At 42.8% G+C, this 18,970-nt stretch overlaps 1 protein-coding gene across 1 annotated transcript in view; it reads left to right on the top strand.

Annotated features, from left to right (window-relative positions):
• The window catches only part of LOC106570222 (RNA polymerase II subunit A C-terminal domain phosphatase), a 116,296-nt gene that overhangs the window by 27,995 nt on the left and 69,331 nt on the right, over nt 1-18,970 (top strand). The window contains exon 11 of the mRNA XM_014142316.3: nt 1,164-1,326. Within this exon, the coding sequence (XP_013997791.1) occupies nt 1,164-1,326 (163 nt within the window). The remainder of the gene's footprint in view (nt 1-1,163; nt 1,327-18,970) is intronic.

The raw sequence follows: 18,970 nt of genomic DNA, 5'->3' as shown, positions 1-18,970 counted from the left end.
CCCTTTTTTCATCCTAGTTTATTTGTTATTGGTCGGGCTCTAATTATTTTCCCAGCCTCACCTTGGCTCCATACACACAGCCTCAGCTTGGCTGTCCTAAGATATCCTAAACATTTAGCAAAACATGTTCTCTAAGCCTCGCTTCTCAGGAGCTTCTTGTAGCTTATTCAAGGACAGGCCGCTTCTGGGTTCTCCTTCATCTGTAAAATGCTAAACAGTAGCAAATACCAGCCATTGGGAGAAGTGGCTGTGATGTCCAAACGTCCTTCACAATGTGACTGGCCAGGAGGACCTTGCTGAAATAGACCAATCAGGTTCATCAATGAAGGGCAATATTATTTTGAGTAGGCTTCATTTAGAACATGTTATGTATCCTGCTTGGTGTAAAATGGAGTATATCTGTAATTTCCTACTATCCCAGTGGATCTCTCGCTGGTCTGCAAACCGCCCTTTCTCCCACTGGGAAATATCTCATTTTCACAGCGTTTTTAAAAGCCCCAAAATGGCACCCCTACTCCCATCGTCTCTCCCTCCACCCTCTTTCCCTACTTGTTCTCCTCCTCCACTCTGTGGTAGACATCACAGATTGTGTGTCCTGCTACGTGTCGACATTGTCCTAGATTAAAAACGGAAAGTTTAATGGGTAGCATCTGTCTTTTTGATTATATGGATGTATAGTTTTACTGTATCCTTCCTACGTAACACCTGTCCTTGACTTTCTCCCATATCTTTGGAAACGCACACAAACCTAGAGACAAATGGAGTTGGGGGGTAGATGTGTGTGTGTGTGTGTGTGTGTATATTACCATCCGTTCCAGCCTCAGTAATGTGTTTGTGGCCGACCACATTTCACCTGCCTTTTAACAGGACTTGTATAAATGTCTAGTATGGTTGCATATTAGCTGTATACTCCAGCTACCCTCTAAGGCCGTAAGCCTGAGCCTCTACTAGGAGTTCAGAACATAATGGGGAAGTGTGTCTGTTCTGGAGGCTGAATGTAATTATAATCACACAAAGGGTGTTTTTGTGTCTCTTCTTTCAGACCACCAGTGTTAAAAAGGCTCCAGTTTTCTCATGGGGATTCACAATGAGTTTATGGCTAATTGGGTAATAGTTGGAGATGTTTGAGTCTGGCTGATGGTTGTTTGTTGTGATGTGACCAGGGGGGGTCAGAAGGACCAGCAGGGGGAGACGGCGGGTCCCTCCAGTCAAGACGAGGAGCAGCCTGGACCCTCCTGCCGCCGGAGGGAACGCCAGCCCAGCATGTCAGAGACCAACCCTCTCTACACATTCTGTAAAGAAGACCTGGACAGCATGGACAAGGAGGTGAGGAACACATACATACATACATACATACATACATACATACATACATACATACATACATACATACATACATACATACATACATACATACATACATACATTGTACCTACCACAATTTTAAAAATGATGTATGCATACAGAATGATCTGGTTCGAAGGACCATGAAAAATACATTCTGTCATGAACACTACCTTTACTGTGTCTCACAAGGACTCTGTGACTACATATTCTATAGTCTCCTGACTGGGTTACAGTAGTGCGGTGGGCTCTCTGCGTTATGTGCTAATCTGAGCTCCTAATATCTGCCATACACAGACAGAACTATATATACACATACACACATACATACACACATACATACACACATACATACACACATACACACATACATACATACATACATACATACATACATACATACATACATACATACATACATACATACATACATACATACATACATACATACATACATACATACATACACTCAGACATCAGTGCACCTTTTGATGTTCCATCTCTCTATTCAAGGAAAGGATTCTGAGAATAAAATCATTTCACATATATACACACACACACACACACACACACACACACACACACACACACACACACACACACACACACACACACACAGTGATTATAGTGCTGTTTTTCCTGGTACATCCACTAATGTGTGCAGGCTGTGCACCTCCAGCCTCGAAGCTAGATAATGGTGTTTAGTGACGTCTGATGGCTGCTAATGTGTCGGGACAGACTCCTGGGTCCTCTCCAGCAGCCTTCTCTATATGTCTCAGTAGGGCTGTCCAGAGTCTGCCTGAAAAAAAAGAATCTGTCAGTTCTCTGCATGTTCAGAAAATAGAGTAATAGTAATGGCGTTTAACTCTGCCATGGTTCGTTGGACAAAGAATATGAGGAAAATGAATGGCGTTTTTGGATAAACGTGGAAAATCTGTGGTAAACACAGGTGTAGGAGATCTTATACATTTTGTTCTATGAGATAATCTTCATCAGCTAATGCCACTTTGTGAATTTTGAAGAGTTTATGTAGTTCTAAAATGCACAAAGCACATCATTCATAAAGATCTGCTATTATCTCATAGGACAGAACATCTCCTGTGTTATCCACAGCCCTTATTTCCTGCGTTTATTCCAAAACCCTATTAATTCCCCATTCATTTTTCCCATAGAGATGCCTGAATGAACCTGAGGTAACTTATTTCCAGGTTTTAGGGCTACAAGCTGGCGCACTCTGACAAGGGACAATAAAAGTATTGTTCTTCTAAGTGAAGTTTCTCTACCTCTGTGTTGGCGCTTATGTTCTCTGCTCTCTGTCACTCACTGGTCTCGTGTGTTGTAAGACTGTGCTGATTGCATTGCTAATGATTTCAATTTTATTTAAACTTTATTTAACTTTTTAACTAGGCAAGAACAAATTCTTATTTACAATGACGGCCTACTAGGGAACAGTGGGTTACGTGGCAGAAGGACAGAGTTTTACCTTGTCAGCTCGGGGATTCGATCCAGCAGCCTTTCGGTTACAGGCCCAACGCGCTAACCACTAGGCTACCTGCCGCCCCAAATGATGACGGCACCACAGAGTTTTAATTGATTCTCCAGGAAGCCCAACTCTCAGTCCTCCTACGTTTGGCTGGCTGGTAAGAGAAGCTCCTCGTCACACAACACGTTTTAACTGAATGGGCTGTTTAAAACGGAGTCTGTTTGATGCCTCGACGTCTGTTTTTGAGGTTGAGCTGTCTGGCGTTCAGCCATGCTTATTATTGACCCACACACAGTCAGACAGAAGTAATTTGTATATAAAGGCTAGTGTTTTATTGAGCTGTTCTAATCGGTATTCTGTCCCCTTACACTGGCTGAATGCCTCTAGTCGTTTTGTGGACATGTGGCTTTTTAAGTTATTTGGAGAAAGACGAGGTGAAAGAAATGAGAATCTGATGAATGATGGGCTGAATAAAAACAGGAGCGACGCTCATGATGGAAATCTGTGTGACGTTGACCTGGGTTTTATTATTGCCATATAGAATATGACTGAAGGCACTTTTATGATATTCTTCTTTTATGAAGCTTCTCTCGCTCTCTCCCCTCTCCCTCTATCCTTCACTCCACCTCTCTTTCTCTGTCCCCCTGACCTTGACACTAGCACAGGTCAGACGGCTTGTTACGACAAATGGGTTCCAGTTATGAGTTTGAATCTGTTTTAGATATCACTGCGATTGGTCACGCTATGATTGATGAAGGGCTTCTTGTGAACCAGGAGACTGCAGAAAGGGATCATGGCTGTGTCTAGAATAGCACCCCGTTCCCTTTATTGAGTTTGCTTTTAGGTAGGTCATTCAGAACACATTCTCTTTAGAGGGGTACCCTGAGCTCTGGTCAAAAGTAGTGCACTACATAGTGAATAGGGTGCCATTTCGGACACTCACTCGGTCTGTTTATGAGTTCAGCTGAACGATGATGTTTGGTAACCCTGGTCGCCACGGGCTACGGTCCTGCACTTCTGCTGCTGCTGTGTCAGAATCTTCCATGAGGAGACTTTCTTTCTTTCTTTCTTTCTTTCTTTCTTTTTTAGTTTAAAGTGTTGAGTGGAGGCTCAGGCTGCACCACAAATAAAATGCCAAAGCAAAATCTAAAGCTCTTCTTACTTCTGTATTTTGGATTGGTACCCCTCTGTTTCTGTTTTCCCGTTTCTGTCTTAAATCTCCTTTCTGAGAAGGTGCTCAGAAGGTCTGTGTGGGGATGTGGATCACTTTTTTTCACAATGTTATTACATTACGTCCATGAACCATGAGAGGCCTTCCCATCAAAGTACAATTTGCTCCTTTTTTGCCACATGCTTTTTGCATGTACAGATATCAGTAACAACTAGATGTTTCATGGTATATTATACATCCCATGTCCAATATCGTACCATGTTCGTTCATCTCCATGTCTCTGAAGTCATTTCAGTATGGCGTTACTAACCCGTTTTGTCCTAGTTCGCTGTGTTATCAACCCATCACAACTTCCCCATTCCATCCTTTTAACTGCTGTAGTCTGTTATCTAACATCACACAGCCTGTTTTCTGTGTTCCCTCCTATTGGGTCTCTGAACCAGTTGGTTTGTTCTTATCAAGCTTCACTGAGCCTGTGTTAGAATGGTTATTAAGCCTCTCCCATCCTTCTTTGACGTAGCCCTTTTCTCATTCAAAGAATATATCACCCTCCCTACAATCAAACGCGGGGAGGTTTGATAATGCTGTGGCGTTGCTTTGTGGCCTCTGGTGCTGGGAGACTTGAACGTGCGCAAGGCACCATGAAATCAGCAGATTATCAGGTATTGTGTAGTCCAATGTTTAAGCCAGTGTCTAAAAACTGGGTCTCAATTTAATGTTTTTGGTCTTCGAGCAAGACAACAACCCACAAACGCACGTAAAAAAAGCTCCTAGGAATGTTTAGGAATAGTTGCTGGACTGTTCTGGTGTGGCCAGGGAAGAGTCCAGATCTGAATCACATCCAAAACCTATTGCGAGATCTGAAAACAGCAGTTGGTGAAGGGAACCACTCAAATATTGAAGAATTAGAGCAGTTTTCTGCCAATTGTCAGTAGAAAGGTGCACCAAGCTCATTGATGGCTACGAAAATGCATTTGTCTGCGGTTATCGTGGCCAAAGGCTGTGCAACCAAGTACTAGCTCCGGAGTGCCAATTTTGTCCATGACATTTGTGTCTTTTCCAAATGTTTACAATTAAACTTAAGTTTACAAAAAAGACAATTGGTTCCGCAATGTTAAATCCAATAAGGTGTGGTGACCAATTTAGTTTTTTAAATGGCAACTTATTTTAGACTCTTGAGTCCTGCAGGAGTCCCGATTTTGAATATCAGTCTCTAGTATATGCCATACAGTTAGTGTTTATAGCAGGTAAATGAGTGGTCAAAAACATCCATATATCAGTAAGTCTTGGTGCCCTGTCACTGAGCTACCAGCCATTTTCATTACTGTCAGTAATCGGCCTGCATTGATGTGTTAAATATTAGTGGTTGGCCTGAGGGAAGTCAAACTATTAATGATGAAGTCAAATCTTACCTGATTTGACCAGACTTGATGTTGCCAGGGAAGCATGTTAGTGATGGATTACTTCAGCTGACCCGAGAGGAGGAGAGTTTTATTAAGTCTGTTCTCAGCAGCATTTGGCATCAGGTCTGTCAGACAGGCTGAGGAATGGACTCGCTAATGTGGTGATCACTGATCTACAGGACGCTCCTACAGAGAGACAGGTACTGAGCTCCTATAGAAATGGAGAATGAGTAACGGGTCTATCCATCTTACACCATCTATCGTTCCTTAACGTGGGAGACGGTCAAGAAGCAGAGCTTGGTTACATGTAACAGACAAAACAAACGCATGTGCTAAGGATGTTCAGGTTCATTTGCAATTAATTTACTTCTGTCTGTATGAGACAGGCTATCTCCCACGTGTGACCTTGAGTGGAATAAAATATTTTCCCCCCTATATCAAGCATTCTGGGGCGTTTTGCTACTTTGGCGGTCACCTAAAGGTTTTTTCATGGTAATCGATTCCATGGCGGCATTAAAACAATTGAATGGTCATTCAAGAGGTTCAGACCTGCCGTTGATTTTTCTATTGTGACTCAAAGGCCAGTCTTATCTGCTCACAAACCTCAGTTATCACTGTAGATGGAGTGCTGTGATTTGTTGTGTGATGGCCCATGAACAGGAAGGAATGTGGGTATTGTTTCCTAAAGACCAGTGGTGTTGTTGTGTAAATGTGACATTTTGGATGGTAGGACTTAAAGCTCAGAGGGCTTTAGAAGCCAAACGCCAGAATTGTAGCAGACAGACACATTCTCCCAAACCGTAGCTGCATTATACTGTATATTTTTCAGTCCCTCCAGGATTCTGCGATTGCATAATTGAATGTAAAATCAACCAATCCACACACATTATGCGAGAGCTCGCAAGTTTGACCAATCACCGCACTATTACCGCATAAAATAGTCCAATCAAAAGAGGGTTCGCAAGTTTGAGCACTGTTACCGAGTGAAACCGCCCAATCAAACCACATATGAACAAAAGTTATTTTCCCCGTCAGCATGTGAAGCTGACATTTGATGACAGGCAGAACAATGAACAGGAATCCATCTCATTTACCAACAGTTGGCACAGCTGAAGACCGTGCAAAACTATTTCCAAATGTTTTACATCAGAAATGTGCAATTTGGAAGGAGGTGGGGTCCACAAAAAATATGAACTCATCTTGAGGGGCTGCAGTGGTTCGCGGGTCTGCAATTCTACACATTTTGTCATGGATCAAAGAATACTTTGCAATTGTGCAACTAATTTTCTGAAATTCTACAAATTGTTCTATATGAAGGAGAGAAAGAAATGTTTGCGGTTTTTAATATGATATCTGAGTGAGATTGACTAATGTAATCGGCATGACTAACGGAATCGGTAATTTGACGATAGTCTAGCCAGCTAATTTACCAATCTAAAATGATTTTAGCTGAGTGACATGACAAGAGAAACTGCTTATGCACAACCGCATTTAGAAATTGCACCTTTTTGTATTCTACTATTGGAACTCTCAAGTGTTTGTTGTTTTTATTTCACCTTTATTTAACCAGGTAGGCCAGTTGAGAACATGTTCTCATTTACAACTGCGACCTGGCCAAGATAAAGCAAAGCAGTGCGACCAAAAACAACAACACAGAGTTACACATGGAATAAACAAACATACAGTCAATAACACAATAGAAAAATCAATGTACAGTGTGTGCAAATGGAGTAAGATTATGGAGGTAAGGCAATAAATAATTACAATTTAGCATTAACACTGGAGTGATAGATGTGCAGACGATGATGTGCAAGTAGTTCAGACCCCGGCTGACTTTGGAAATTGATCCACGTGCCTACAAAAGGGGGGCTGCCAGTTGCCCATCCCTATTTTACATGAACACAAGAGAAAGTCACTTCGAATCAGCAAGGCATGTGCAAAGAATGTCCGTACACTCACCACAGTAGCGGAAGTCGGCAGATAACCATGGCCAAAGCAATAGCGGGGAAATCTGTGGTAGTGATGTGCAGTTTGCAAACGATTCATTCTTTTCAAACAACTATTTTTATTGACTCGAGAATAATCATTTATTCTTTTTGTTTGAACTGCTGGCCGCAATGAATCAATAAATCACAATGAAGGATTGAGCCACGCTCTCCGGCTGAGCACAGCGGCTTCAGAGACATTTTGCTGGACCCCAGGAAGAGTAGCTTCTGCTTTGGCAGCAGCTAATGGGGATCCATAATAAATACAAACTGTCTATCATATGTGCATGCTAGATAATTCATCATGCTGCAGACAGCATCAAGACATTCTGCTTAAAATCGTACTAGAACTGAGCACACATTATTTCTTATTGTTTTATATGAAATTAACATAACATTTTTTTATGTGAAACCGCTGCAGAATCAAGCATTCTTTGCAGCATATATCACAACAACAACAAAAAAACATGTAAAAATCCTGGAGGTACATATGGCCTAACTAACGTTCTCTTCGAAGTCCCCTCGAATCTCAGTCCAATGCTTATTCTGTCCCCTGTGTTTTAGCTGTGTATTTATTCTGCTCTGTATTAGATTGGTGTCCCTTAGGAGGTACTCTGTGTAGAAAGTGTCTTTCATGGTTCAGTGGTACTCCATTTGTCTTTCAGCAATATTTTGTTAAACTGGATTTCACAATTAAAAATAATGGATTTATTGTGAAGGTGTAGGCTATATTACATGGATTTATTAGACTTTTTTAAATGGCTTGTAGCCAGGAGATGCTAAATGTCTTTATGTTAATTAACGGTCAATTACCATGAGACCGACTATTTATTTGCTTGACAATCACCGGCTGACACAATTTCGTGACAGCCACAGCGCTATGTCCAATCAACTGAATTTACCACAGGTGGACTCCAAGTTGTAGAAACATCTCAAGGATGATCAATGGAAACTGGATGCACCTGAGCTCAATTTCGAGTCTCGTAGCAAAGGGTCTGAATTTTTTTTAATACATTTGCAAACATTTCTAAAAACCTGTGTTCGCTTTGTCATTATGGGGTATTGTGTGTAGATTGCTGACAATATATATATATTTTTATCCATTTAGAATAAGGCTGTAATGTAACAAAATGTGGAAAAAGTCAAGGGGTCTGAATACTTTCCGAATGCGCTGTATACAGGGTATAGGGTGCAATTTGTGACGCACACTGAGTCTTCTCTGTCAGGTAGGCTGGCTGCTGACTCACATTTAAAATGTCAGGGCTGGTTCCATCCCTGGATGTCTCAGTTTACGAGAAGCAGCCAAATGTATACGGTTGCCTGGTGGAGTGTCGTATGCCAACTGGGTGACCTTTACTTTAGAACTCATGCAGCCTTGTTAGCACTGTGATAAGCGAGGCTTTAGCATTCTGCCATAAACCCCTGCTAGCAGTTATGCCGTCATCTGCTTTAGCCTATCTATCTGGAGTAGGTGAACTTTGTTTTATGTTCTTTGACCATTCAGCCTTGTTGGCTTCTTAGCGGTTTAGTTATCCAGCCCTTTAGCATTACGCCACAATTTCACTGTCCTTGTGGTTTGTGTCCGCCCTGAGATTGGAAGGATGGGAGTGCGATCCCCGGCCAAATCATACCAAAGACTGTAAAAATAGGTTCCGGTGTGTCGCTGCTTAGCACTCAGCATTAAAGAGATATATTTGTGGTAAGGCCCTGCGATAGACTGGCGTCCTGTCCAGGGTGTGTGCTTGTACATCAAGCTGCCTCACGCTACAGAAACCGGAGAAAGGCTCCTGCTCCAGTAAGGCGTTCCGGCTTGCACAACCCAAGACTACTTAGCATTATGCCATTGCTTGCACCTCCCGGCCATTAAAACTCCTATAACCCGGTTGGCGTTGTGTACCTGATCAATCCTACACTGCCTGCAGTCATCCTATCTGTTCTGATAGGGTGTTTAATGGCATGTAGTCGTGGCTGATCAGACATTGTTTTATGTGTCAGTAAAACCCGAGGACAGACCGGATTCATCCCCCAGTATCTCTAATTGGATCAGGAGGTATTCAAATCAAATGTATTTATATAGCCCTTCTTACATCAGCTGATATATCAAAGTGCTGTACAGAAACCCAGCCTAAAACCCCAAACAGCAAGCAATGCAGGTGTGGAAGCACGAGATGTAAGCATCTCACCAGTACGTGATCTCTCCGTGTCCTCAGAAGCTCTCGGGTTGAGTTCTAATCTGATTTGACTGGCTACAGCAGCAAGATTTCAAATACTATTTGAACCCAGGTATTTTTCCTCTGACTAATTAGAACTGTTCTGGACTGAGTTGCAGTATATCCTATGTTTTCATCCAGTCAGCCATGTCACTTGGCACATCTTGTACTAATGAATGCTAACGAACTACACTGTCGTTATGTCCATCAAGGCCAGAGTTTCCCTTTGACTTACTGAGTGTTCAGTCCCTCTTGACTCCCTCAGGAGAATTGACTGTTACTGGTCGCATCACATCAGTTACCCAATGGTGAGTCAAGCTGCTCATTAGTCTATGTGTAATGAGGGGTACAGTTGAAGTCGGAAGTTTACATGCATCTTAGCCAAATACATTTAACTCCGTTTTTCACAATTCTTGACATTTAATTCTAATACAAATTCCCTGTCTTAGGTCAGTTAAGATCACCACTTTATTTTAAGAATGTGAAATAATAGTTGAGAGAATGATTTATTTCAGCTTTTATTTCTTTCATCACATTCCCAGTGGGTCAGAAGTTTACATACTCAATTAGTATTTGGTAGCATTGCCTTTTAAATTGTTTAACTTGGGTCAAATGTTCTGGGTAGCCTTCCACAAGCTTCCCACAATGAATTTTGGCCCATTCCTCCTGACAGAGCTGGTGTAACTGAGTCAGGTTTGGTGGCCTCCTTGCTTGCACACGCTTTTTCAGTTCTGTCCACAGATAGGATTGAGGTCAGGGCTTTGTGATGGCCACTTCAATACCTTGACTGTGTTGTCCTTAAGCCAGTTTTGCCACAACTTTGGAAGTGTGCTTGAGGTCATTGTTCATTTGGAAGACCCATTTGCGACCAAGCTTTAACTTCCTGACTGATGTCTTGAGATGTTGCTTCAGTATATCCACATCATTTTCCTGCCTCATGATTTTATCTGTTTTGTGAAGTGCACCAGTCCCTCCTGCAGCAAGCACCCCCACAACATGATGCTGCCACCCCCAGGCTTCACGGTTGGGATGGTGTTCTTTGGCTTGCAAGCCTCCCTCTTTTTCCTCCAAACATAACGATGGTCATTATAGCCAAACAGTTCTATTTTGATCCAAAAAGTACGATCCTTGTCCCCATGTGCATTTGCAAACCGTAGTCTGGCTTTTTTGGAGCAGTGGCTTCTTCCTTGCTGAGCGGCATTTCAGGTTATGTCGATGTAGGACTCGTTTTACTGTGGATATAGATACTTTTGTACCCGTTTCCTCCAGCATCTTCACAAGGTCCTTTGCTGTTGTTCTGGGATTGATTAACATCCTGTGGCGTTCTGCATTAGCATCGAACTGCCCCCGTGATATGCAACTTTTCAGGGAAGTTAGAAACCAATACACACAGGCAGTTAGAAAAGCCAAGGCTAGCTTTTTCAAACAGAAATTTGCTTCCTGCAACTCAAACTCTAAAAAGTTCCGGGACATTGTAAAGTCCATGGAGAATAAGAACACCTCCTCCCAGCTGCCCACTGCACTGAGGATAGGAAACTCTGTCACCACCGATAAGCCCACTATAATTGAGAATTTCAATAAGCATTTTTCTACGGCTGGCCATGCTTTCCACCTAACTACCCCTACTGCATTCAACAGCACTGCACCCCCCACAGCTACTCGCCCAAGCCCCCCCCATTTCTCCTTCTCCCAAATCCATTCAGCTGATGTTCTGAAAGAGCTACAAAATCTGGACCCCTACAAATCAGCTGGGCTTGACAATCTGGACCCTTTCTTTCTAAAATTATCTGCTGAAATTATTGCAACCCCTATTACTAGCCTGTTCAACCTCTCTTTCTTTCGTGTCGTCTGAGATTCCCATAGATTGGAAAGCAGCTGCTGTCATCCCCCTCTTCAAAGGAGGTGACACTCTTGACCCAAATTGCTACAGACCTATATCCATCCTACCCTGCCTTTCTAAGGTCTTCGAAAGCCAAGTCAACAAACAGATTACCGACCATTTCGAATCCCACCGCACCCTCTCCGCTATGCAATCTGGTTTCAGAGCTGGTCAAGGGTGCACCTCAGCCACGCTCAAGGTCCTAAACGACATCGTAACCGCCATCGATAAGAAACAATACTGTGCTGCCATATTCATTGACCTGGCCAAAGCTTTTGACTCTGTTAATCACCACATCCTCTTCGGCAGACTCAGTAGCCTTGGTTTCTTAAACGATTGCGTCGCCTGGTTCACCAACTACTTCTCTGATAGAGTTCAGTGTGTCAAATCGGAGGGCCTGCTGTCCGGACCTCTGGCAGTCTCTATGGGGGTACCACAGGGTTCAATTCTTGGGCCAACTCTTTTCTCTGTATACATCAATGATGTCGCTCTTGCTGCTGGTGAATCTCTGATCCACCTCTACGCAGACGACACCATTCTGTATACTTCTGGCCCTTCTTTGGACACTGTGTTAACAACCCTCCAGTCGAGCTTCAATGCCATACAACTCTCCTTCCATGGTCTCCAACTGCTCCTAAATACAAGTAAAACGAAATGCATGCTCTTCAAACGATCGCTGCCTGCACCTGCCCGCCTGTCCAGCATCACTTCTCTGGACGGTTCTGACTTAGAATTTGTGGACAACTACAAATACCTAGGTGTCTGGTTAGACTGTTAACTCTCCTTCCAGACTCACATCAATCATCTCCAATCCAAAGTTAAATCTAGAATTGGCTTCCTATTTCGCAACAAAGCATTCTTCACTCATGCTGCCAAACTTACCCTCGTAAAACTGACCATCCTACCGATCCTCGACTTCGGCGATGTCATTTACAAAATAGCCTCCAATACCCTACTCAACAAGCTGGATGCAGTCTATCACAGTGCCATCCGTTTTGTCACCAAAGCCCCATATACTACCCACCACTGCGACCTGTACGCTCTCGTTGGCTGGCCTTCACTTCATAATCGTCGCCAAATACATTGGCTCCAGGTCATCTACAAGACCCTGCTAGGTAAAGTCCCCCCTTATCTCCGCTCACTGGTCACCATAGCAGCACCCACCTGTAGCACGCGCTCCAGCAGGTATATCTCTCTGGTCACCCCTAAAGCCAACTCCTCCTTTGGTCATCTCTCCTTCCAGTTCTCTGCTGCCAATGACTGGAACGAACTACAAAAATATCTAAAACTGGAAACACTTATCTCCCTCACTAGCTTTAAGCAGCAGCTATCAGATCAGCTCCCAGATCACTGCACCTGTACATAGCCCATCTATAATTTAGCCCAAACTACTACCTCTTCCCCTACTTTATTTATTTATTTTGCTCCTTTGCACCATATTATTTATATTTTAACTTTGAACTTTCTTCAAATAACAAATCTACCATTCCAGTGTTTTACTTGCTATACTTTATTTACTCTGCCATCATGGCCTTTTTTGCCTTTACCTCCCTTATCTCACATAATTTGCTCACATTGTATATAATCTTATTTTTTTTCTACTGTATCATTGATTGTATGTTGTTTTACTCCATGTGTAACTCTGTTTTTGTATGTTGTCGAACTGCTTTGTTTTATCTTGGCCAGGTCGCAATTGTAAATGAGAACTTGTTCTCAACTTGCCTACCTGGTTAAATAAAGGTGAAATGAATAAAATAAAATTTGCACTTTTCGCACAAAAGTACGTTCATCTCTAGGAGACAGAACGCATCTCCTTCCTGAGTGGTATGACGGCTGCGTGGTCCCATGGTGTTTATACTTACGTACTATTGTTTGTACAGATGAACATGGTACCTTCAGGCGTTTGGAAATTGCTCCCAAGGATGAACCAGACCTGTGGAGGTCTGGTTTTCTGAGGTGTTGGCTCATTACTTTTGATTTTCCCATGATGTCAAGCAAAGAAGCACTGTGTTTGAAGGTAGGTCTTGAAATACATCCACAGGTACACCTCCAATTGACTCAAATGATGTCAATTAGCCTATCAGAAGCTTCTAAAGCCATTACATTTTCCAAGCTGTTTAACGGCACAGTCAACTTAGTGTATGTAAACTTCTGACCCACTGGAATTGTGATACAGTGAATTATAAGTGACAGTTATTGTCATGCACAAAGTAGATGTCCTAACCGACTTGCCAAAACTATAGTTTGTTAACAAGAAATTTGTGGAGTGCTTGAAAAATGGGTTTTAATGACTAACCGAAGTGTATGTAAACTTCCCACTTCAACTGTATATGTGTGTGTGTCTGTCTGAGATTGAATGATGAGCCAGGTAACACTGTCTGTCTGTCTGAGACTGAATGATGAGCCAGGTAACACTGTCTGTCTGATGAGACTGACAGATGAGCCAGGTAACACTGTCTGTCTGCTCTGCCTGAGGAACAAGTGTTTGGTTTGAGTGTCTCCTCCCTTATCAGCTCTGTTCCAGGTCTCTGTCTGCCTCTCGCCTTTCACACCTCAGTACGAATTAGACAGATCCAACTGCGCCTTCCTGTGATAAGCATCAGACAGACACAGCCTCGCCCACCCGGTGTAAACACGGCCCACCCTCCCGGTAATGACCACCACTGTATAGTACTCCCTCTGATCTGGAGGAAAGGGAAAATTTAAGCCACAATCCACTTTTCCCCTCGTTTATGCATTTTGTTCCCCTCCCCTTCCATCTTCTTCACGCAACAAAAATCTTTCCGACTGTCGTGAATAAATCATGAAAGGGAGAGCCAGACAGCCGAAGGGCGTAAATATGCTCTGCTCCCAACAGCCTAACTTTCAGACTGCGTGCCGCGACTGATCAACAACGCTACAAAGATTGATATTCGCATGGGCTGACTACTCATACTTTACTCAGGGATTTTTGTTTGATCAGAATTGAGGTTATTCAACCCCCTCCGTTTTAGTCGTGGACAACAACAAAAAAGGCTAGAACCTATTGAAGGAGTAGTTCACTATTTTACAACATGTTAGATGATTCCTCACCGTGAAAGTAGTCTATGGGTCAGGAGAAATTGCAATCCATGGCTTGGTTTTTCTTAAGCAGCCACAACAAACTTCAGCTAACTATAGCCACCGCAAGCTTAAACTCAATGGTAATGATGGGGGCATTTTTTTAATGGCCAAATCACCTTTAAGAAACATCCAAACCATATATGGTGTTGATTTTGCTCATGAGGGATCACATGACCCAATCCCTTCCATTGCTTTTTAGCTAGCGATGGCTAAAGTTAGCTGAAGATTGTAGTGTCTGTTCAAAGAAAGCCAAACTATGGATTACAATTTATCCTGCCCCATAGCCTACTTTCAGGGTGAAGAACCTGACGTCATGTTGTAAAATAGTGGCCTACTCCTTTAAGGTCTAGATTTCAGTGTTGAAGGTGGTCGTAGCATGGGGCAGGCTATGTCTTTTTGATTCATCTTGAACTTATACCATGATTGCTTAAATGCACAGTATCATGACAGCTGAATGTACACTAATGTTGTGGATGTGCAGTAGTTACTAGCTACCTTACAGACATAACAAGATTATTACAGTTCTTATAATGGTCTCTTATAGAGGTAGGGGTCTCCATTCACACATCACTGGGTTCTCACTATACCCTGTGCAACACTGTTGCAAGTCTTCACATTTATTTAAACAGAGCTATATTACAAGACATGGATAGTTAGTGTTATGCCTAGCCAGTATTGCCAATTTGTTTTGGATTCTCATCAAAGAGCTGATGTTTTGATATCATTTAACATATATTTGAATACTTTCCTGATTTAATGTAGTTTCATCATGTAAGCCTGTTACTTGTGTTAAGTTATAATGGCAATGATAAAAAGCATGAATTCTAGATATGTAAATTGCATGAGTGCAATGACAAAAAAAAGTAACCTTTGAAGAGATACTTCGGGATTTTGACAATGTCTCTGCGTCCAGTATGAAGGAAGTTGGAGGTAGTTTTGTGAGCCAATGCTAACTAGCGTCAGCTCAATGACAGGAAGTCGATGGTAACAACTAGCATGCTAGCTGTTACCATAGACTTCCAGTCATTGCACTAACGCTAGTTAGCATTTGCGCTAACACTAGTTAGCAACTTCCTTCCTTAAGATGTGGTTGTAAAGTAGTGTAAGGCCAGTGATGATGCTAAGAGACTTCTTTGAGACCTAATAGCACAACATCTAGTAGAACTCATCAGTCACCATGGTGATTCATGCTCACCCAATGATCTCTCAATGCTCCAGGTTATTGATCACATAGTGACCAGATCAGTGGGGTCCGACCCTAGTGGACAGCCGTCTGACCTCTGTCTGACCTGAAGGAGAAAGAATAAGGTCGCTACTTCACAACCAGAAATAACCCAATGAAGGCTAGACGCTAAGATGGTTTGCTATTAGCAAAAATAGGTTTAAATGGAGAAATGATTTTACACTGCTGCAGTGCTACGGGAGGGAATGGACATGACACAGCTCTTTCTTTACTTTGATTGATAGAATCCCAATATGGTTGAAATTAGCCAGCTAGTCCATGCTCTCTGTAATGAATGCTCTACCAAAATTATTTCTGTGTACGTTTTTCGGCGGAGAACTAATTTTGTCAGTGTGAATCTGTCGGATGTTTGATTACACAACCAGACTTGATAATTATTCTTTAGAGTTCGTCCTTGTTTCAGTGGACGGCCAACTCCTCTTTTCAGCTTTCAGCTCTCGCCTTTTCAAACCAGTACAAAAGCCCAGCATGACTAAGAGAAGAGCCAGCCTTGTGAAAAATAAATGAAAAACATGACCAGTGCTCAGAATGCCGTGTCCCTGAAAAACCGACACATCATCTGCCTCCAAGCGAATGAGAAGCCTTTATCTTTGAGATTAGTCTCATTGTATCTCCTCTCCGTACAGAACAGAAGGGAACGGGGCAGTCAAGGAATGTCTCCCCCGGGGTTGGTTGTAATGAGATGGCCATTGTGTCTCTGCCTTCACAGGATACAGACAGAGAAGCTTTGGAGATTGGGCTACTGTGCTTCCCCTCGCCTCCTCTCTTCTCACCGTCCCCTCTTTTCCACGCTACCAACCGAATAGGATGCTGCCAGAAAAGACATCAATGTATCACATTTGACAAGGGCCAGTGGGGGGATACAAATAATTCCGTATTCAGCATGGATCATCCAAGATTTCCATGTTTCTACAATGGGAAGAAAAAGCTTTTTGTCTGTGAAAATGTGTTGTTTCTAGCTTTCTGAGTAATCTCTGTAATCAGACATAATGAATGCCTGTGAGTGGCTCTCCCTCCCCTTCCTGGTTGGCTTTGTCCCAGCCGGACTAGGTTCAGATTGTTCCAGGATTGGGCTGTGTTCTGAGTTCCGGCCTAGGGACCAAGCCAGGCTGTACCAATCAGCCTATGCCAGCCAACCAACCTGTCAGACAGGCAGTGGGAAAATCTTGATCACTCTGGGTGCCTCTGACTGAAACGGGTCCCAGGTTGTGGGTGGGGAATCATAGCAAAGCAGAAGAGTTTCCCATCACCTTGAGAAAAATGGCAGACCATCCATAGACCAGTCGCCTGCCTGTGATGGTGGTGATGAAGAGTTTGAGGCTCTGTTCATTTGGTTTATTTGCCTGCATGCAAACAGGCTGATTAGTTTTATTTAGATGCTGGTCTAAAGCCTCCCTCTGAACTGACCAAGCTGCCGGGGTCAGATAAGAGAGGCTGCTATTCGATGTGTAACGCCAAAGGCTCTTTAATCATTCTTCACTGTTGGGTTTATAACTAGCAAAGAAATAGTCTATGGAAAAAGTTTACTGATTTTTACAAAACACCTCCTATACACCTTGTCTTATTGTATCCCAACATCAATATTTTCCAATCAGTTTCCAGTCTCTAAAAGGACAAACCCAGCCATGACAGTCTCTCATGTTGACCCTTAACATCAAGCAGACAGACTTCACAGTGGATTAGAGCAGAGCCGATGCTAAAATACAACACTGCTGCATGTCTCACCCCATAATCCTTTGTGTCTGATCAGATTGAGGTGATGGTGCTTGCTTTGTTCCTAACTCATTCTGACCTTTTTCCTTGTTCCACATCAGAAATCAGATGTCCTTTTTTAGGACTGACTGATGTGTGTTCAGGAGTAGATTTGTAGAGGTTTCACTTCCAATCACTTTAATCTGTTTCCCTGTAGGTGTTGGCTACACTTCTTATCTTCTCCACCTTCTTGTGTGTGTGTGTGTGTGTGTGTGCGCTGCAGAGAGTTTAAGCACAGATGGAACAATGAGAGATATTTCACTGGACGTATAAATGTGAAGCATCGTCTTGGCGTTTCCACTTCCTCTCACATATGGTAGTGAGAGGAAGCCCACTGGCGGCAGTGGGAGCTGATGGAACGAGATGGATTTAGCCGACATTCTGCTCATTTTCTTATCTATGAAACATTTGCTCTCAATACAGTTTTCTGTTCCCAAAACTATAATCTGCTATGAACAGAGTGGACTAAGTTTTTTTTTTTTTTGTAGATTTTACCCTTATGCAAAAGTTTTTAAAAATTGCGCTGTGTAGGAGTGCAAAGGTGAATTGAGTTATTGGACGCGTGCACTTCACAGAATAAGCGTTCCTTAATGGAAATGTGCAGACGCATGCTAGAACGCGCCAATAGGATCTTGCTAGCGCGTGCTTGGCTCTGCCCATCTCCTTGCTTGTTCTGCCCACGATGACTCCTTTGTTCTCATTGGAAACGACAGGCAGTGGTCTATCTTGGTTTAGTTCTAACTCTGCGGTATAAGTATTACTCTCTGACGTGTTGATATCTCTGTCCAAGGTGCTGAAGCTGGCCATACAGGGTTAGCTGTCTTCTCACAGACTAATAACCTCACACTAGTCTGAGTTATGTGAGGTTTGTACTGTAGGGTCAGTTGCCGTCAGTGATTAGTAAATTTACAAAAGTCCCTGGGACGTTCCAGGCCACTCCATCACCAGGGGAGCGACGCCGTCATCGGTCCCAAAACCTGGAACCATGAATATTCCCTCATCAGTTCCTCATTTACACAGTCCTTGGCAACCTGACAGCAACACTAACAGCCACTCAACTGTCTGTCCGGGCAACATACTAGGAGGTGGGACTGTTTGGAGCTGTTACTTGTGAGGAGGGCGAGGAAAGATGGCCCCTTTCTATACTTAGATGTGCATATTGGTACCTGTTTTAGTAGGTGTTAGATGTCAAGTCAATTAATCCTTGTCGGTTACATCTTTCTTTTGATTTTCTACAACTTTTCATTTTCACATAAACCCCATATTTGGGGGTTTTATCTGATGTAACAGTCCTTGCTTAACCTATAGCACTGCAGCTGCTTCCTTATTTCTCTTGGTAAAATGGAGAAAATAAGTTGTCCTGTGCTGTTCATCTGTGCCTCTTAACAAAATCCTATC

The sequence above is a fragment of the Salmo salar genome, chromosome 14, assembly GCF_965601325.2.
Source record: "Salmo salar chromosome 14, fSalSal1, whole genome shotgun sequence".
Lineage (NCBI taxonomy): Eukaryota > Metazoa > Chordata > Actinopteri > Salmoniformes > Salmonidae > Salmo > Salmo salar.
Note: the sequence above shows the minus strand (reverse complement) of the source record. Positions and strands in the feature narration are given on the sequence as shown.